We start from the raw sequence: 16788 nt of genomic DNA on the forward strand, positions 1-16788 counted from the left end.
CCAGCTGCTGACACATCTAACTGGTTATTGTGGTTGTTATTATTCTAAGTGCATGAAACTTGTATGCAGGATTGTTTCACATTCCGTCACAGTAATCTTTCAAATGCATGAGTTAATCCCAGATGGACTCTTTCTAGACATGCCCTGTTAACCTGGTCCAGTACCCAGGAGCATGTAAATGGGCACATTGGGGTCAAAATGATGCCTTTTTACTCCAAGCTGGTAAACTTTAGCATTTTATACCAGTGTAGTGATAAGGCGATATTTGTTATGAATTTGCGATTCATGTTTGGGCCTAGGGTTTCCCAATGAGTGCTGAAAATATGATGCAAATCTCTTAAACTTAAATACTTTGAAGCCCCAGTTTGAAGGTGAACTAGATTGTTCCCTTTCAAAAAACTAAAGAAATGGACTTCAGTCTTCTCGCACTGTAAATGCAGATTGCAACAACAGTTCCATTCATTGATGTGAAACAATAAAGTACAGACACGCTTTAAATCCACCCACCATGTGATTCCAGTGCAGCTTAACTGCGGTTACAGTTAAACTACAGCCTAACTATTCACTGCAGTTAATTGACATGTATTGACATGGGAGCACCAATGGCAGTCATTGAATTCCAATCCCCCCCAGCAACATGAACCCAGTCAGAGCGCAATGCTCCTCTGCACATCACTGAGCTGGGCAGGGACACACTGCTGCCCATTACTCACGCTTTAGTACATGCAGAATCCTAGATTATAATCAACATCAGTCTTTCTTTATAAGGGGAATCTTGTGTGTGAACTGCTGTCCGTAGGAGCTGTGATTGTCACAGCTTTCACAGAATGTTTTTTTATTGAATCCTCTTCGCCACGTCCAGGTAAGCGATCTCAATCTCACGGTCCGCCGGGCACGTGTTGGTGAACTCGTCTCGGCTGTAGGCGTTATTAAGGTATCTCCAGACTGCTGTCATCTCCACTGGGATCTCAAAATTGCGATATTTCCTGGCTACCACCTTAAATAAAATTACATTTAAAAAAGTAAGAACAATATTAGGATTACAGGTAATTGTGATTGGTAGCTTTTAAATGTATTGATGATGTGCAGTTTGGGGAGCAGGTTGCAGTTCAGTGTACATTACTGTAGTGTGGATGGGGGGGTACCTTGATGATGTGCAGTTTGGGGAGCAGGTTGCAGTTCAGTGTACATTACTGTAGTGTGGATGGGGGGGTACCTTGATGATGTGCAGTTTGGGGAGCAGGTTGCAGTTCAGTGTACATTACTGTAGTGTGGATGGGGGGGGGGGGTACCTTGATGATGTGCAGTTTGGGGAGCAGGTTGCAGTTCAGTGTACATTACTGCAGTGTGGATGGGGGGGGGGGGTACCTTGATGATGTGCAGTTGGGGGAGCAGGTTGCAGTTCAGTGTACATTACTGCAGTGTGGATGGGGGGGGGGGGTACCTTGATGATGTGCAGTTTGGGGAGCAGGTTGCAGTTCAGTGTACATTACTGTAGTGTGGATGGGGGGGGGATGTGCAGTACCTTGATGATGTGCAGTTTGGGGAGCAGGTTGCAGTTCAGTGTACATTACTGCAGTGTGGATGGGGGGGGGGGGTACCTTGATGATGTGCAGTTGGGGGAGCAGGTTGCAGTTCAGTGTACATTACTGTAGTGTGGATGGGGGGGGGGGGTACCTTGATGATGTGCAGTTGGGGGAGCAGGTTGCAGTTCAGTGTACATTACTGCAGTGTGGATGGGGGGGGGGGGTACCTTGATGATGTGCAGTTGGGGGAGCAGGTTGCAGTTCAGTGTACATTACTGCAGTGTGGATGGGGGGGTACCTTGATGATGTGCAGTTTGGGGAGCAGGTTGCAGTTCAGTGTACATTACTGTAGTGTGGATGGGGGGGGGGGGTACCTTGATGATGTGCAGTTGGGGGAGCAGGTTGCAGTTCAGTGTACATTACTGCAGTGTGGATGGGGGGGTACCTTGATGATGTGCAGTTTGGGGAGCAGGTTGCAGTTCAGTGTACATTACTGTAGTGTGGATGGGGGGGTACCTTGATGATGTGCAGTTGGGGGAGCAGGTTGCAGTTCAGTGTACATTACTGTAGTGTGGATGGGGGGGTACCTTGATGATGTGCAGTTTGGGGAGCAGGTTGCAGTTCAGTGTACATTACTGTAGTGTGGATGGGGGGGTACCTTGATGATGTGCAGTTTGGGGAGCAGGTTGCAGTTCAGTGTACATTACTGTAGTGTGGATGGGGGGGGGTACCTTGATGATGTGCAGTTTGGGGAGCAGGTTGCAGTCGGCCAGGGTGAGCTCATCCCCATCCAGGTACTTCCTGCTGGAGGAGGGGAGCTCATCCATGCTGTCAGCGTCGATCTCATCAGGGAGCGGAGTGGTCAGGTATTCATCCAGCCTCCCCAGGGCCTTCAGCAGAGCCTTCTCCAGGTCTGCAGCCAACACACGCCCATCAGCAGCAGCACTGAACTCTCCTTTAATCTAGTGCATCTGGGGCTCATGAGAGATCAGCCACAGTATTGAACTCTCCTTTACTCTAGTGTATCTGGTGCTCGTGAAAGGTGAGGCACAGTGGCTATAGCTATGAGCTTAATTAAACCTGAATGCCATAAGCATCAGAAAAGGTGTAGTGACTGGAGTGGCTGTGAGTTCAGTAAGCATCATCAGAGCCATGGCAGCGGTTCATAGACCCTGCACTGCAATGGGGCTACACCTGCACTCAGAGCAAAGAGCCGGGCTATCTGTCACAGGCCTAGCAATACTTACTGTCATTGAAATCCTTCCTAGTGTTTTTAATGTATGCAGAGAACTTGGCAAAGACATCATTCCCTGCAGAGTTGGAGTCTGGGTGGTTGGCAGCCAACTTCGGATACCTGCAAATAGAAACACAGCAAATTATACCTGCAATAGAAACACAGCTAATTATATCTGCAATAGAAACACAGCTAATTATACCTGCAAATAGAAACACAGCAAATTATACCTGCAATAGAAACACAGCTAATTATACCTGCAATAGAAACACAGCTAATTATACCTGCAATAGAAACACAGCTAATTATACCTGCAATAGAAACACAGCTAATTATACCTGCAATAGAAACACAGCTAATTATACCTGCAATAGAAACACAGCTAATTATACCTGCAATAGAAACACAGCTAATTATACCTGCAATAGAAACACAGCTAATTATACCTGCAATAGAAACACAGCTAATTATACCTGCATATAGAAACACAGCTAATTATACCTGCAATAGAAACACAGCTAATTATACCTGCAATAGAAACACAGCTAATTATACCTGCAATAGAAACACAGCTAATTATACCTGCAATAGAAACACAGCTAATTATACCTGCAATAGAAACACAGCTAATTATACCTGCAATAGAAACACAGCTAATTATACCTGCAATAGAAACACAGCTAATTATACCTGCAATAGAAACACAGCTAATTATACCTGCAATAGAAACACAGCTAATTATACCTGCAATAGAAACACAGCTAATTATACCTGCAATAGAAACACAGCTAATTATACCTGCAATAGAAACACAGCTAATTATACCTGCAATAGAAACACAGCTAATTATACCTGCAATAGAAACACAGCTAATTATACCTGCAATAGAAACACAGCTAATTATACCTGCAATAGAAACACAGCTAATTATACCTGCAATAGAAACACAGCTAATTATACCTGCAATAGAAACACAGCTAATTATACCTGCAATAGAAACACAGCTAATTATACCTGCAATAGAAACACAGCTAATTATACCTGCAATAGAAACACAGCTAATTATACCTGCAATAGAAACACAGCTAATTATACCTGCAATAGAAACACAGCTAATTATACCTGCAATAGAAACACAGCTAATTATACCTGCAATAGAAACACAGCTAATTATACCTGCAATAGAAACACAGCTAATTATACCTGCAATAGAAACACAGCTAATTATACCTGCAATAGAAACACAGCTAATTATACCTGCATATAGAAACACAGCTAATTATACCTGCAATAGAAACACAGCTAATTATACCTGCAATAGAAACACAGCTAATTATACCTGCAATAGAAACACAGCTAATTATACCTGCAATAGAAACACAGCTAATTATACCTGCAATAGAAACACAGCTAATTATACCTGCAATAGAAACACAGCTAATTATACCTGCAATAGAAACACAGCTAATTATACCTGCAATAGAAACACAGCTAATTATACCTGCAATAGAAACACAGCTAATTATACCTGCAATAGAAACACAGCTAATTATACCTGCAAATATACCTGCAAACACACAGCTAATTATACCTGCAATAGAAACACAGCTAATTATACCTGCAATAGAAACACAGCTAATTATACCTGCAATAGAAACACAGCTAATTATACCTGCAAATAGAAACACAGCTAATTATACCTGCAATAGAAACACAGCTAATTATACCTGCAATAGAAACACAGCTAATTATACCTGCAATAGAAACACAGCTAATTATACCTGCAAATAGAAACACAGCTAATTATACCTGCAATAGAAACACAGCTAATTATACCTGCAATAGAAACACAGCTAATTATACCTGCAATAGAAACACAGCTAATTATACCTGAAACACAGCTAATTATACCTGCAATAGAAACACAGCTAATTATACCTGCAATAGAAACACAGCTAATTATACCTGCAATAGAAACACAGCTAATTATACCTGCAATAGAAACACAGCTAATTATACCTGCAATAGAAACACAGCTAATTATACCTGCAAATAGAAACACAGCTAATTATACCTGCAATAGAAACACAGCTAATTATACCTGCAATAGAAACACAGCTAATTATACCTGCAAATAGAAACACAGCTAATTATACCTGCAATAGAAACACAGCTAATTATACCTGCAAATAGAAACACAGCTAATTATACCTGAAAGAAACACAGCTAATTATACCTGCAATAGAAACACAGCTAATTATACCTGCATATAGAAACACAGCTAATTATACCTGCAAATAGAAACACAGCTAATTATACCTGCAATAGAAACACACACAAATAGAAACACAGCTAATTATACCTGCATATAGAAACACAGCTAATTATACCTGCAATAGAAACACAGCTAATTATACCTGCAATAGAAACACAGCTAATTATGTGCTGGGATGCCGGGCGTTAACTCTACTGATATTCAAAAGACAGTGAATGTTTAAGGATTCCACCTTTCACATACTTTTGATGAGACTGGACTAACAGACCCTACTGATGAAAACAAACAAAGAGCATTCTTTCAATTGCTCAGAAGTGAATAGGAGCCATTACCGGATATGCACACCTGTGGTATACTGTATATTGCTCTTAGGGTCTTTGGACCTAAGGACACTGTAAAGCAAGGGTGTATACATTGCAGTTCTCCAGATCCGTACTCCTCCAGGTCTTGTAAATTGGTCCCATTCAGTTATTCAGGGAACAGGTGCAACAAAGACCAGGACTGGAGTTGTGTATCCCTGGTGTAAAGACCTGTACTGGAGCTGTGTACCCCTGGTGTAAAGACCTGGACTGGAGCTGTGTACCCCTGGTGTAAAGACCTGGACTGGAGCTGTGCACCCCTGATGTAAAGACCTGGACTGGAGCTATGCATCCCTGATGTAAAGACCTGGACTGGAGCTGTGTACCCCTGGTGTAAAGACCTGGACTGGAGCTGTGCACCCGTGGTGTAAAGATCTGGACTGGAGCTGTGCACCCATGGTGTAAAGATCTGGACTGGAGCTGTGTACCCCTGGTGTAAAGACCTGAACTGGAGCTGTGAATTCCTGATGTAAAGACCTGGACTGGAGCTGTGCACCTGTGGTGTAAAGACCTGGACTGGAGCTGTGCACCCGTGGTGTAAAGATCTGGACTGGAGCTGTGCATCCCTGATGTAAAGATCTGGACTGGAGCTGTGTACCCCTGGTGTAAAGACCTGGACTGGAGCTGTGCATCCCTGATGTAAAGACCAGGACTGGAGTTGTGCATCCCTGATGTAAAGACTGGGGACCCTGTTTCTCCCTCAGTACCTGGGAGGCACCAACTTGTCCTCCAGGAACTCCTCTATCTTGTTCACGTCTGTTTTCACCTCCCCGTTAAACGTCATGAATGGAGGGTTCGTTCCCGGGGCCAAGTCCTGCAGGTCTGCTGGTTTTCTGTTGAAAGTAATGAACCCTTATAGTACTTTATAGGCTTCTGCTTCAATAGAGACTGTGTTGTCATTATAAATCAGGCATGAGAAACCACTGTTAAGAACTCCTGGTGCATCTTATTGTGTGTGCCGGTGTCACCCCACGTAGAACACACGTTAGGCTTAATGTTAGTTCCTGTTACAGTCTTCATGTTTGTGAATTATAATAAGTTAACATTGTGTTACAACATGTGTAGGGTGTCTCGTATTATAAAAGATGTCATTTCGAACAGTATTAGCTGCTTCATTTCACGGTCCACTGCGCAAGTTGACACCAAACTGCACAAGATGACACCTCTTATACAATAAGAGGCACTCTAGGCACATAGCAATCCCTGATATTAAATAGAAAAATGCCTTGCCTGACTATGAAAGTGACCCAACTGAGGTAAAAGTATGGGAAATTGTGCAGCAGCTTTGGAAGCGTGGTAAAGCACAGGTCTATATTTTAAATGGGTTGCATTTACAGTTACATGAAGATCAAGACAGGTAGCTGTACCATGAAAAATTCAATTCAAAGTTCAATTACAGATTGAGGCTTAAAAGTGCATCACTGCACTAAAGCTAAGAGAAGATGTTATCAGAGTTTGTATGTTAAAAATCTGGTAACATATTCTGAACTTTAATTGCAATACATGTGTGCCACTCACAAGCGCACAGGTAAGCCTGGGACAGTCAGGGACAAAGCTCCTTACCTTTTCAGATCCACAGTGGTGACGTTGAATATGACTCCTTTAAGCCAAAGGATCATAAAGAGGCGCTGGCAGAAGGGGCAGTTCCCAATGCTCTCCCCATCACTGCCGGCCTGAAACAAATAAAGCAACCAGACAGGCTTTTAACAAGCAGGTGGAACCAGACTGTCCAACTGCAGAAACAGTGAGCCGAGAAGGATCGGGGGCTAGACTCTTCAGCACTCTCTCACTCAGTCTGTCTAGCCCACACCAAACTAGGAGCAAGCAGGACTCCCATTTCACAAAGTGATGCTTATTGAGGCTGTCCTGGTGGAAGTGTTCGTATTGAACAAAGAAGTTGTTTCAGTGTTACACAACTTGGCTACCCTTCTGTCGTCTGTCACAACTTGTGTGGCTGACCCTTCTGTAGAAGAGTGCCGGTACTATATACTGTGCACTGTGCTAGCATAGTCTTATTACTCTTTTTAAAATACGATATACGTGATTATCTCTGAAAAGAAACACCTCACCTTTACAAAGAGCTCTATATCTGGAAATCCATACTTTTCCCGTGCCAAGTCAAACCAGGCCATGGCCGCTCCGCATTGAGCAGCTGTGCAAATCCCCTTGCCTCACAACAGCTCTTTATTACCCAGAGGAATGCCCCAGTGCCTGAGTTAACTGCTTTCACCAGACCTGAAACTACATCAAAGTGAGGGGTCCTTGTAAACCGCAACCATTCAAGGGCCTGCCTCCCAGTCAGATTCAATGCTCTGAAGGAGGGCAGTTAAGAACCATCAGAGCATTACAATGCCATGGGAAAAGTCACCCTCCACACAGCTCTTCAGTTCTTTCTTAATTGCACTCATATAAAATTAAGTTGAAAGGGAGAGGAGCAAGTTTACCATGGGTTTTTTCCACGATATTTTTGTACTTTTCCCATGCTTTTTCCATGGTAATGACATGTAGTAACCATAATTTACCCTCGTTCACCATGTTTATTAATATCCTTTACTATACTTTACCATGCTTTCACTATGCTTTATTACACTTTGCTATGCTTTTACTATGGTAAACTTTTACAAAGGCTGCTATATCAGATCAAGCCTCCTACATCATTTTGCTCCTCTGTTCTCTCACAATGGAATCTTTATGTTCCGCTGGGAATAAGAATTCCAAAGTTGCTGTTCTGTATTGTTCAGCCCATTGCAAAGCTCAAGGGCAAACCCTACCAAATCCATTGGACCCTGCTTAGCTTGTGAAACGCTCCAGCATGTCGACGGCATTGCTCTGGATCACACAGTACGAAACAACACAGGAAAGGCTATTGACTTTATGGTTTGGTGGCGTCATTTATTCCAGGTGGATTCTACTCTCTGGAGACTCACTCCCCTTGGGACTCCATGGTTACAGCCAGCATTGCAGCAGAAATGTACAATAGAATGGTACAGCGAAGACTGCCCTATGATGAACCCTGGTGTAAGGGGTTATCTATAAACAGGCTGAACTACTGTAGATTTGTGCTTGTCTAGGATGGTGAAGAATGCTGATTTCCGCTCCCTAAGGAGCAGTTTGTTATGAAAATCTGTAATTGTGCGTGTTTCATCGTTTCCTGCTGTACCAGAGGCACTGTGGCCCTGGAGAGAGTCCAGTGAAGAGCAACCAGACTGATCCCAAAAGGGCTTAAAGGAATGAGCTGTGAAGAGAGAGCAAAATATCCAAACACATACTCAATACAGTGGTGTGCATCTCTCCCTTACTCAATACAGTAGTGTGCATCTCTCTCTTACTCAATACAGTGGTGTGCATCTCTCCCTTACTCAATACAGTGGTGTGCATCTCTTCCTTATTCAATACAGTAGAGTGCATCTCTCCCTTACTCAGTACAGTGGAGTGCATCTCTCCCTTATTCAATACAGTGGAGTGCATCTCTCCCTTATTCAATACAGTGGAGTGCATCTCTCCCTTATTCAATACAGTGGTGTGCATCTCTCCCTTATTCAGTACAGTGAGTACATCTCTCCCTTATTCAATACAGTGGTGTGCATCTCTCCCTTACTCAATACAGTGGTGTTCATCTCTCCCTCGTAACAAGCACGCTGTCTCTCTCCTCTCTCTCTCTAGTGTGTGCCGACCCATTGTTGCCACAAGAGTCCATTTCAAGGAGTGAGAGGGCAGTGGAGCTGATCTCCAGTTCAATTTCAAGGAGCCGGAGGGCAGTGGAGCTGATCTCCAGTTCAATTTCAAGGAGGCAGAGGGCAGTGGAGCTGATCTCCAGTTCAATTTCAATGAGACAGAGGGCAGTGGAGCTGATCTCCAGTTCAATTTCAAGGAGCCGGAGGGCAGTGGAGCTGATCTCCAGTTCAATTTCAAGGAGGCAGAGGGCAGTGGAGCTGATCTCCAGTTCAATTTCAATGAGACAGAGGGCAGTGGAGCTGATCTCCAGTTCAATTTCAAGGAGCCGGAGGGCAGTGGAGCTGATCTCCAGTTCAATTTCAATGAGACAGAGGGCAGTGGAGCTGATCTCCAGTTCAATTTCAAGGAGGCAGAGGGCAGTGGAGCTGATCTCCAGTTCAATTTCAATGAGACAGAGGGCAGTGGAGCTGATCTCCAGTTCAATTTCAAGGAGCCGGAGGGCAGTGGAGCTGATCTCCAGTTCAATTTCAAGGAGGCAGAGGGCAGTGGAGCTGATCTCCAGTTCAATTTCAGTGAGACAGAGGGCAGTGGAGCTGATCCCCAGTTCAATTTCAAGAAGCTGGAGGGCAGTGGAGCTGATCTCCATTTCTGTGAAATGTCTCTCCAAACAGGTTTCCATGGAAGAACACAACACCGACTAAGCAGCAAGTCCATGAAACTCTTATTAACCAATACACCCTCCACACCAAAACACACATCCCCTCAACTCATACCTTTAGAAAAGGAGGCATGGGGTCTGGGAAATGTCCTATATATATGAGCATTCTGCTTTCAAGTATATCTTTTTAATAACTTTGATAGATTGTAAATATACAGCTATGGTCAAAAGGGTTACACCACCTAGCATTCTGGGATTGAGGCATAATTAAACTAGTATTATTATATATATATAGGGGATATATATATATATATATATATATATATATATATATATATATAACATAATTTAGATCTTTTATTTAACATCATTAACTGAACGTCTGGTAACCCTGCTAAGGAATGGTGTGACAGGATGAAACTCCTCCTCACATGTCATGTCATGCCTGCTCGGGGAGGGGGGAAACAAACAAAAACAAAAAATAACAATCTTTCATATTTAGTTTGATTGCTGTTTTTTTTGGTTTTTTCCCTGTAATTTGAAAACCATGTTCTTTTATGCTCACCTGTGCGGTGTAGCAGTGGGACTAGTTCCCACGACAACCCAATAAAACCTTTTTCATCCTGAAGAACTCGTCCTGGTGCCAATCTACTACAGACAAGTAAAAAAAAAAACATGTAAATGGTGTATGTTGCTCTGCCTGTATATACTTCCATTTGGAATCGCTTTACTACACCCAAGAATCCAGTAATGGAATGACAATACACACACGCGCACACACGCACACACACGCACACACACGCACATGCACAAACACATACACCCACACACGCACACACATGCACACGCACGCGCACACACACACACACACACACACTGGCTTAACAGTTACATCACAGGAATTAGTTGACAGGACTGAAGGTGTTTATAGAAATCCTCTGGTGTTGTTCCTCAGTGACAAGCCTGACACCTTCACAAAGGTTTATTCTTAATCACACATGAGGAGCAAAGCTGTGCAGTGTGCCAGGCAGCTTCCAGGTCAGTGTAAATGTCCTTGAACAAAACAGACAGGGGAGCATGCAGCTGCAGTTCCAAACTTTCCCATCTGGGGGCACTGCTGCTCTGCTGTGTTTTAAGAGCCTGAGTTGGGAGCGTTGGGGTCTGTTTTAATGAATCAAGATTTACAGTAGATTACATACAGCCTTGCATGCTGTCATCTGCTAAATGGCATACCTACTGTAATTAAAATAACAAAATCACTTCAGACAAATGTAACAGGCCGCATTGTGTGATATGCTGCCGTTACAGATTTTGTCCCGTCGGCGAGGTGAGATGAAGTTTAAAGCTCTATAACCATGAATCTAGACGAGCCCAGGTCTTTTCATTGTATGATACGCTGTTACAGATTCTGTCCCGTCAGTGAGAAGAGATGAAGTTTAAAGCTCTATAACCATGAATCTAGACGATCTCTCTTGCACAGTGGTTAAGACGCTTGCTTGCAGTGTGTGGGGTCGTCGGTTCACACCCAGCCTCCTCCCTGTTACCCATATAGACTACATAGTAGATTAGTATAGGGCAGCTTCTACTTCAGGGTCTGTGGTTAATTGAATGCAGATATTGATCTGAACCCGTTCCACTCAGAGATGCAGTTACTGAGGATTACTGATTTCATGACTCAGATGGAACTGCGTTATTATATTAACTCAAGGTGGATGTAAATGTGTGTGTTACTCAACCTCCTATAGCTCTGTGCCCCCCCCCCCCCCCCCCCCCCCCCCCCCCCCCCCCCCCCCCCCCATGATGCAGATTAGAGGTTTGGAGTGAGGAATGCAGCAGCTGAGGGATTACTGCAGCTTGGAGCCAGCACAGCGCCAGCCCTGGAGAGGAGAGGAGAGGAGAGCCAAGCCCAGCGTGGAGAGCATTGCAGGCAAGGTCTCCACTATCAGAGAGAGGGACAGGAGCCTGCACAGAGGCTGCTGCAGCTGGGAAAAGAGTGGCTGGCTTTGTTTAACCAGCTGAAAACACCAGCAACAAACAACTAAATAACAGTGAAGGCATGGTAAAGCATAGGCCAGCATGCTCTATCAATGAAAAACATGGGAAACCTTGGTAAAGAGCAATAAATGGAAACATACCATGAGCATTGGGAAGTGCAAACATAGACCCGTTTGGTGGAAAAGTCCCCTGGTAAGAAACTAACGAAGAGACCAGCACACTGCCTGCCCTTAGAAAGGTTTACCACAGTTCATTTGCATGGTTATACTTGCATTTACCATCGTTTACTATGGTCAGCTAGTTATACTAGTTATCCATTAACTCAGAAGGCTTTCTCCCACTGAAGACTGTATTATATTGTTCTGGGTGAGACCTGCCAAGGTTATCCCATCACACACTTTTTTCAATTTCTCCTGCAACACACAGGGCCCTTTTTGTTAATAAAAATACTTCAAAGGAATGGAAAAGGGGAATTAAAATATTTTCCCTCAGCTTAAACCTTCATTCTGGTCCCAGGCCATGTTATTAAACAGGGATTTAGCTGTGCATTCCAGTCGTGTGCCTGTGCAATTCTCATTAGCGGAGGATACTTGCTGTGGAGTTTATATGAAGGAGTGTGTGTCCATTGGAAGTCCCAGTCCACAAAGAGATCAGACCCTTTCTACTGAAGTGCATGTGAGGGGACACTAAGGGGGTAGAGTAGGCTGACCATATGGCTCATACAACAGGTAAAATATCATTCAAATACAGATTTGATCACGGAGACCTCATAAAACACCATGAGAACAACTGCATGTACAGAAACGAGGATCATGAGATCGGTAAGAGATATATGTGGAGAGGTATGCTCAAGTTTCAAGTCAATTCAACAACAGCCCACAAGAACAACAATCAGTGCTACATACATCAATCAAATAAGACTGCTCTTTCTCTCCTCTGGAGCCTGTCTTGCACTGACAGTCACTGGTTGTGGTTTTAATCTTTCCACCTCTGGTACTGCTGAGTGTTGCATTGCAGTCTCTGTCTCCACAGTGCAGTGTGTGCATTGCAGTTTCTGTCTCCACAGTGTAGTGTGTGCATTGCAGTCTCTGTCTCCACAGTGCAGTGTGTGCATTGCAGTCTCTGTCTCCACAGTGCAGTGCGTGCATTGCAGTCTCTGTCTCCACAGTGTAGTGTGTGCATTGCAGTCTCTGTCTCCACAGTGCAGTGTGTGCATTGCAGTCTCTGTCTCCACAGTGCAGTGTGTGCATTGCAGTCTCTGTCTCCACAGTGCAGTGTGTGCATTGCAGTCTCTGTCTCCACAGTGCAGTGTGTGCATTGCAGTCTCTGTCTCCACAGTGCAGTGTGTGCATTGCAGTCTCTGTCTCCACAGTGCAGTGTGTGCATTGCAGTCTCTGTATCTACAGATGAGTGTGTGCACTGCAGTCTGTCTCCACAGTGCAGTGTGTGCATTGCAGCCTATGTCTCCACAGTGCAGTGTGTGCATTGTAGTCTCTGTCTCCACAGTGCAGTGTGTGCATTGCAGTCTCTGTAGCTACAGTGCAGTGTGTGCATTGCAGTCTCTGTCTCCACAGTGCAGTGTGTGCATTGCAGTCTCTGTATCTACAGTGGAGTGTGTGCACTGCAGTCTGTCTCCACAGTGCAGTGTGTGCATTGCAGCCTATGTCTCCACAGTGCAGTGTGTGCATTGCAGCCTATGTCTCCACAGTGCAGTGTGTGCATTGCAGCCTAGGTCTCCACAGTGCAGTGTGTGCATTGCAGCCTAGGTCTCCACAGTGCAGTGTGTGCATTGCAGCCTAGGTCTCCACAGTGCAGTATGTGCATTGCAGCCTAGGTCTCCACAGTGCAGTTGTGTATAAATCTATCTGCATTGTTTTCCACTTCCATGGTCATTTCACCTGGACAGTGAAATTGTCCCCATCCCTACAGGACCTTCTTCCAGCAGTCAATAACCAACCAGCTGCTTCCTGATTGACTGACGTGCTTTACAGCCAATAAGATACTTTGACCCCAAAGACACTGCTGAGGTGAAATGACCTTAAGGACATAACACAGTAACAGACTTCCTGGAAGGCAAGGCAAGCAAACTAAAAACTTTCCCTTAACTTAGGGTAGTACCAAATGAAAATGCTTGCTTTAACATGTGTTTCTTTCAAAACTGCACATTTGTGCCCTATATAGTGAATGGAGGTGCATGACAGGTTAACTGTATTCAATGAATTATTGCCATGTGTGGATTACAGTTGTAGATCAGCATGAACAAAAAATGAGCAACATTTCTTAACATGCTAGTAAGCTAGTTGTTTACCGTTCATGAAGAAAAACAATGACTGAAAAGTCTTTCTAAAACACAGTCTTATGATTGCGTGTTTCAACGTATGGACAAAACTTTTAAACTTATGGATAAAAAAGATTGCAGATGAAGATTCTGGATCATAGTTGTACTCTAGTACCCTGCACCCTCAGTCTTCATGGAGTAACATCATGTCTTTGTGGGCCCGAGGGGGTCCAATCTGAAAAAGGGAACATCACTTGATCACATGTATTGAAGGGTGGTGGAGGCTGTGTATTGCTGTACAATTTCTAACTTTTCAGAAAACCACACAGTATAGTAGTTTCCAGGGTTCATCGATGTGCATTGCAGTGAAATAACTTGTCCCAATCTTTGCCTTCATATTACAGGGTGATGTGAGGCAGGCAGCCATACTCTGAGCAATCCTGCACTGAAGTGGGTAAGTCTTTAATCTGCTGGACTCCACAGCTGCCTTCTAATTAAGACTCTGATGAACTGCACTGCCAGGTGGTTATTAGTGGCCAAGCCGAGCCCTATTTTAGACTCTCCGGAAGCCTGTAGATTTGTGCAGACGCCCTGTCATTACTGTGAGTTAAAGAGAGCTGAACAGAAACACACTCCACCAGGGAACCTGCAACTCAGCAATTACAGAATGCAGGGATCCCATTAAACTGGGGGTCCCTGTGCCATTGGATCTATTTTCAATCAATCAGGACTTCAAGCTGATCTTTACAAATGAGTGGCCAGACTTGCTGCTACATATCATGCCTTGCCTCTGTCAGTAGACCAGCTCTTAGATCTTGGCCCCCTCCCCCACTTCCTCCCATACAGACACACACACACGCTATCAGCAATCATGGAATCAAGCAGCTGTATTTCATGTTTAACAGCACTGCAAAACATATTTGTAATAGTGAGGGTATACAACAGTAAAGAGATGTTACCTGTGAATGGGGAAATCACTTTGTTGTAACAGCAAGCGCTCCAGTATCTAGCTGTGATGTCATTCTAACAACCCTGTTAAACACTGTATTGGATTGCTGCTCCCCTGTTAAACACTGTATTGGATTGTGGTTCCCCCTGTTAAACATTGCATTGGATTGCGGTTCCCCTGTTAAACATTGTATTGGATTGCGGTTCCCCTGTTAAACACTGTATTGGATTGTGGTTCCCCTGTTAAACATTGTATTGGATTGTGGTTCCCCTGTTAAACACTGTATTGGATTGAGGTTCCCCTGTTAAACACTGTATTGGATTGTGGTGTTGGATTACTCAAACCCCCTGCAGTCCAGCACTCTCACCACTGAGCCACTCAAATCCACTGCAGTCTAGCACTCTCACCACTGAACCACTCAAACACATTACCTTCCACACTGCAGTCCAGTACTCTAACCTCTGAGCTACTCAAACCCACTACCTTCCACACTGCAGTCCAGTACTCTAACCTCTGAGCTACTCAAACCCACTACCTTCCACACTGCAGTACAGTGCATTGCGCAACTCTCTGATACATCCACACACAGCCTGTTACTACAGCAACCCGGACAATATTAAAAGGGTACCTTGACGTAAAGGGAGATGTCGTATTCCTGAGGCTCAGCAACGCTCTCCCAACTCCTGGTTGCTCCCTGGGCATGGTCTTCACTTGGGCTCTTTTCTGTTGTGGGGGCTCCTCCTCCTTGTTCTTCTTCCTCCTGAGCTCCTGGGGCCGGCTCCTTGGCCTCCTTGGGCAGCCCGTTCTCCTGCACGGCCTCCTGGTTCTCCCCTGGTGTGCCCCCAGCCTGCTTATCCTGACTCTCATCCTCACTGCTGGAGTCCTCATCACTGCTGCTGCTGCTCTCCTCCTCACCCAGTTCTCCACTCTTCTTTTCCTTTTCCATCTCTTCTTTCACAGCCTCTTCCTGCCTTCCTTGTTTCTCCCCAGCCTCCTCTTGGTCCGTTTTCTCTCCTTCTATCTCTTGTTTGCCTCCTGCGCTTGTCGCTGCCCCCTCTCCCCTTGCTTCCACTTCTCCCTGTCCCCCCTTAGCCTCCTCTTCCTCTCCAGCTCTCTGGTTCCCATTAGGAGTCCCGCTCCCCTCTGCAGACGTCCTCTCTTCTCCCTTCACAGCTTCCTTGTCCTCCAGCAGTGCTATCTGTCTCTCCCCAGCATTTCTGTCAGCAGTCTTAGCCTCTCCTGAGTGTGAACAAACCCCCTGGTCCTGCGTCTTTTGTCCCTTAGCAGGAGTCTCGCTATGCATCTTGGCTTTCCCCTTCCCTTCTTTCAGCCCATCTTCCAGTGGGGTGCTGTTGCTGTGGAGTGGTTCTTCATTGAGCAGCTCTGATTCCAGGCCAGCACTGACCTCCTGAACCTGAGAGTGAGCCATGCTGCTGCTTGTTATCTCTGTGCAGTGGTGTGTCTGAGTTTGTGAGTCTTCAGAATGCTAACTCTCACTTCACTGACTGCTCCTCATCTGCATGTGTCACTGTGCTCTCTCTCTCTCTCTCTCTCTCTCTCTCTCTCTCTCTCTCTCTCTCTCTCTCTCTCTCTCTCTCTCTCTCTCTCTCTCTCTCTCTCTCTCACTTGCTCTCTCTCTCTCGCTTGCTCTCTCTCTCTCTCTCTCTCTCTCTCTCTCTCTCTCTCTCTCTCTCTCTCTCTCTCTCTCTCTCTCTCTCTCTCTCTCTCTCTCTCTCTCTCTCTCTCTCTCTCTCTCTCTCTCTCTCTCTTTTGGATTAGCCAGAGTTTCAGAGCCTGATCTCCACATGACTTCTTCATCAAATCCCCTATTTCAAAAGC

At 44.8% G+C, this 16788-nt stretch overlaps 1 protein-coding gene across 2 annotated transcripts; it reads right to left on the reverse strand.

The window, feature by feature from the left end:
• Positions 1-251: 251 nt before the first annotated feature.
• Positions 252-16506, reverse strand: LOC121328172 (chloride intracellular channel protein 4-like). Of its 2 annotated transcripts, none has more exons than XM_041272722.1 (6): positions 15578-16506; positions 6958-7067; positions 6102-6227; positions 2774-2880; positions 2258-2439; positions 252-997 (listed from the first exon to the last, which is right to left on the reverse strand). In XM_041272722.1, exons 1-6 carry the CDS (start codon positions 16376-16378, stop codon positions 836-838), a joined length of 1488 nt encoding a protein of 495 aa, XP_041128656.1. In that variant the 5' UTR covers positions 16379-16506; the 3' UTR covers positions 252-835. The 2 variants fall into 2 exon arrangements, with proteins under 2 accessions (XP_041128656.1, XP_041128657.1); XM_041272723.1 differs by lacking the exon at positions 15578-16506 and adding an exon at positions 7464-7618.
• Positions 16507-16788: the final 282 nt, after the last annotated feature.

Source organism: Polyodon spathula, chromosome 15, assembly GCF_017654505.1.
Source record: "Polyodon spathula isolate WHYD16114869_AA chromosome 15, ASM1765450v1, whole genome shotgun sequence".
In the NCBI taxonomy this organism is placed as follows: domain Eukaryota; kingdom Metazoa; phylum Chordata; class Actinopteri; order Acipenseriformes; family Polyodontidae; genus Polyodon; species Polyodon spathula.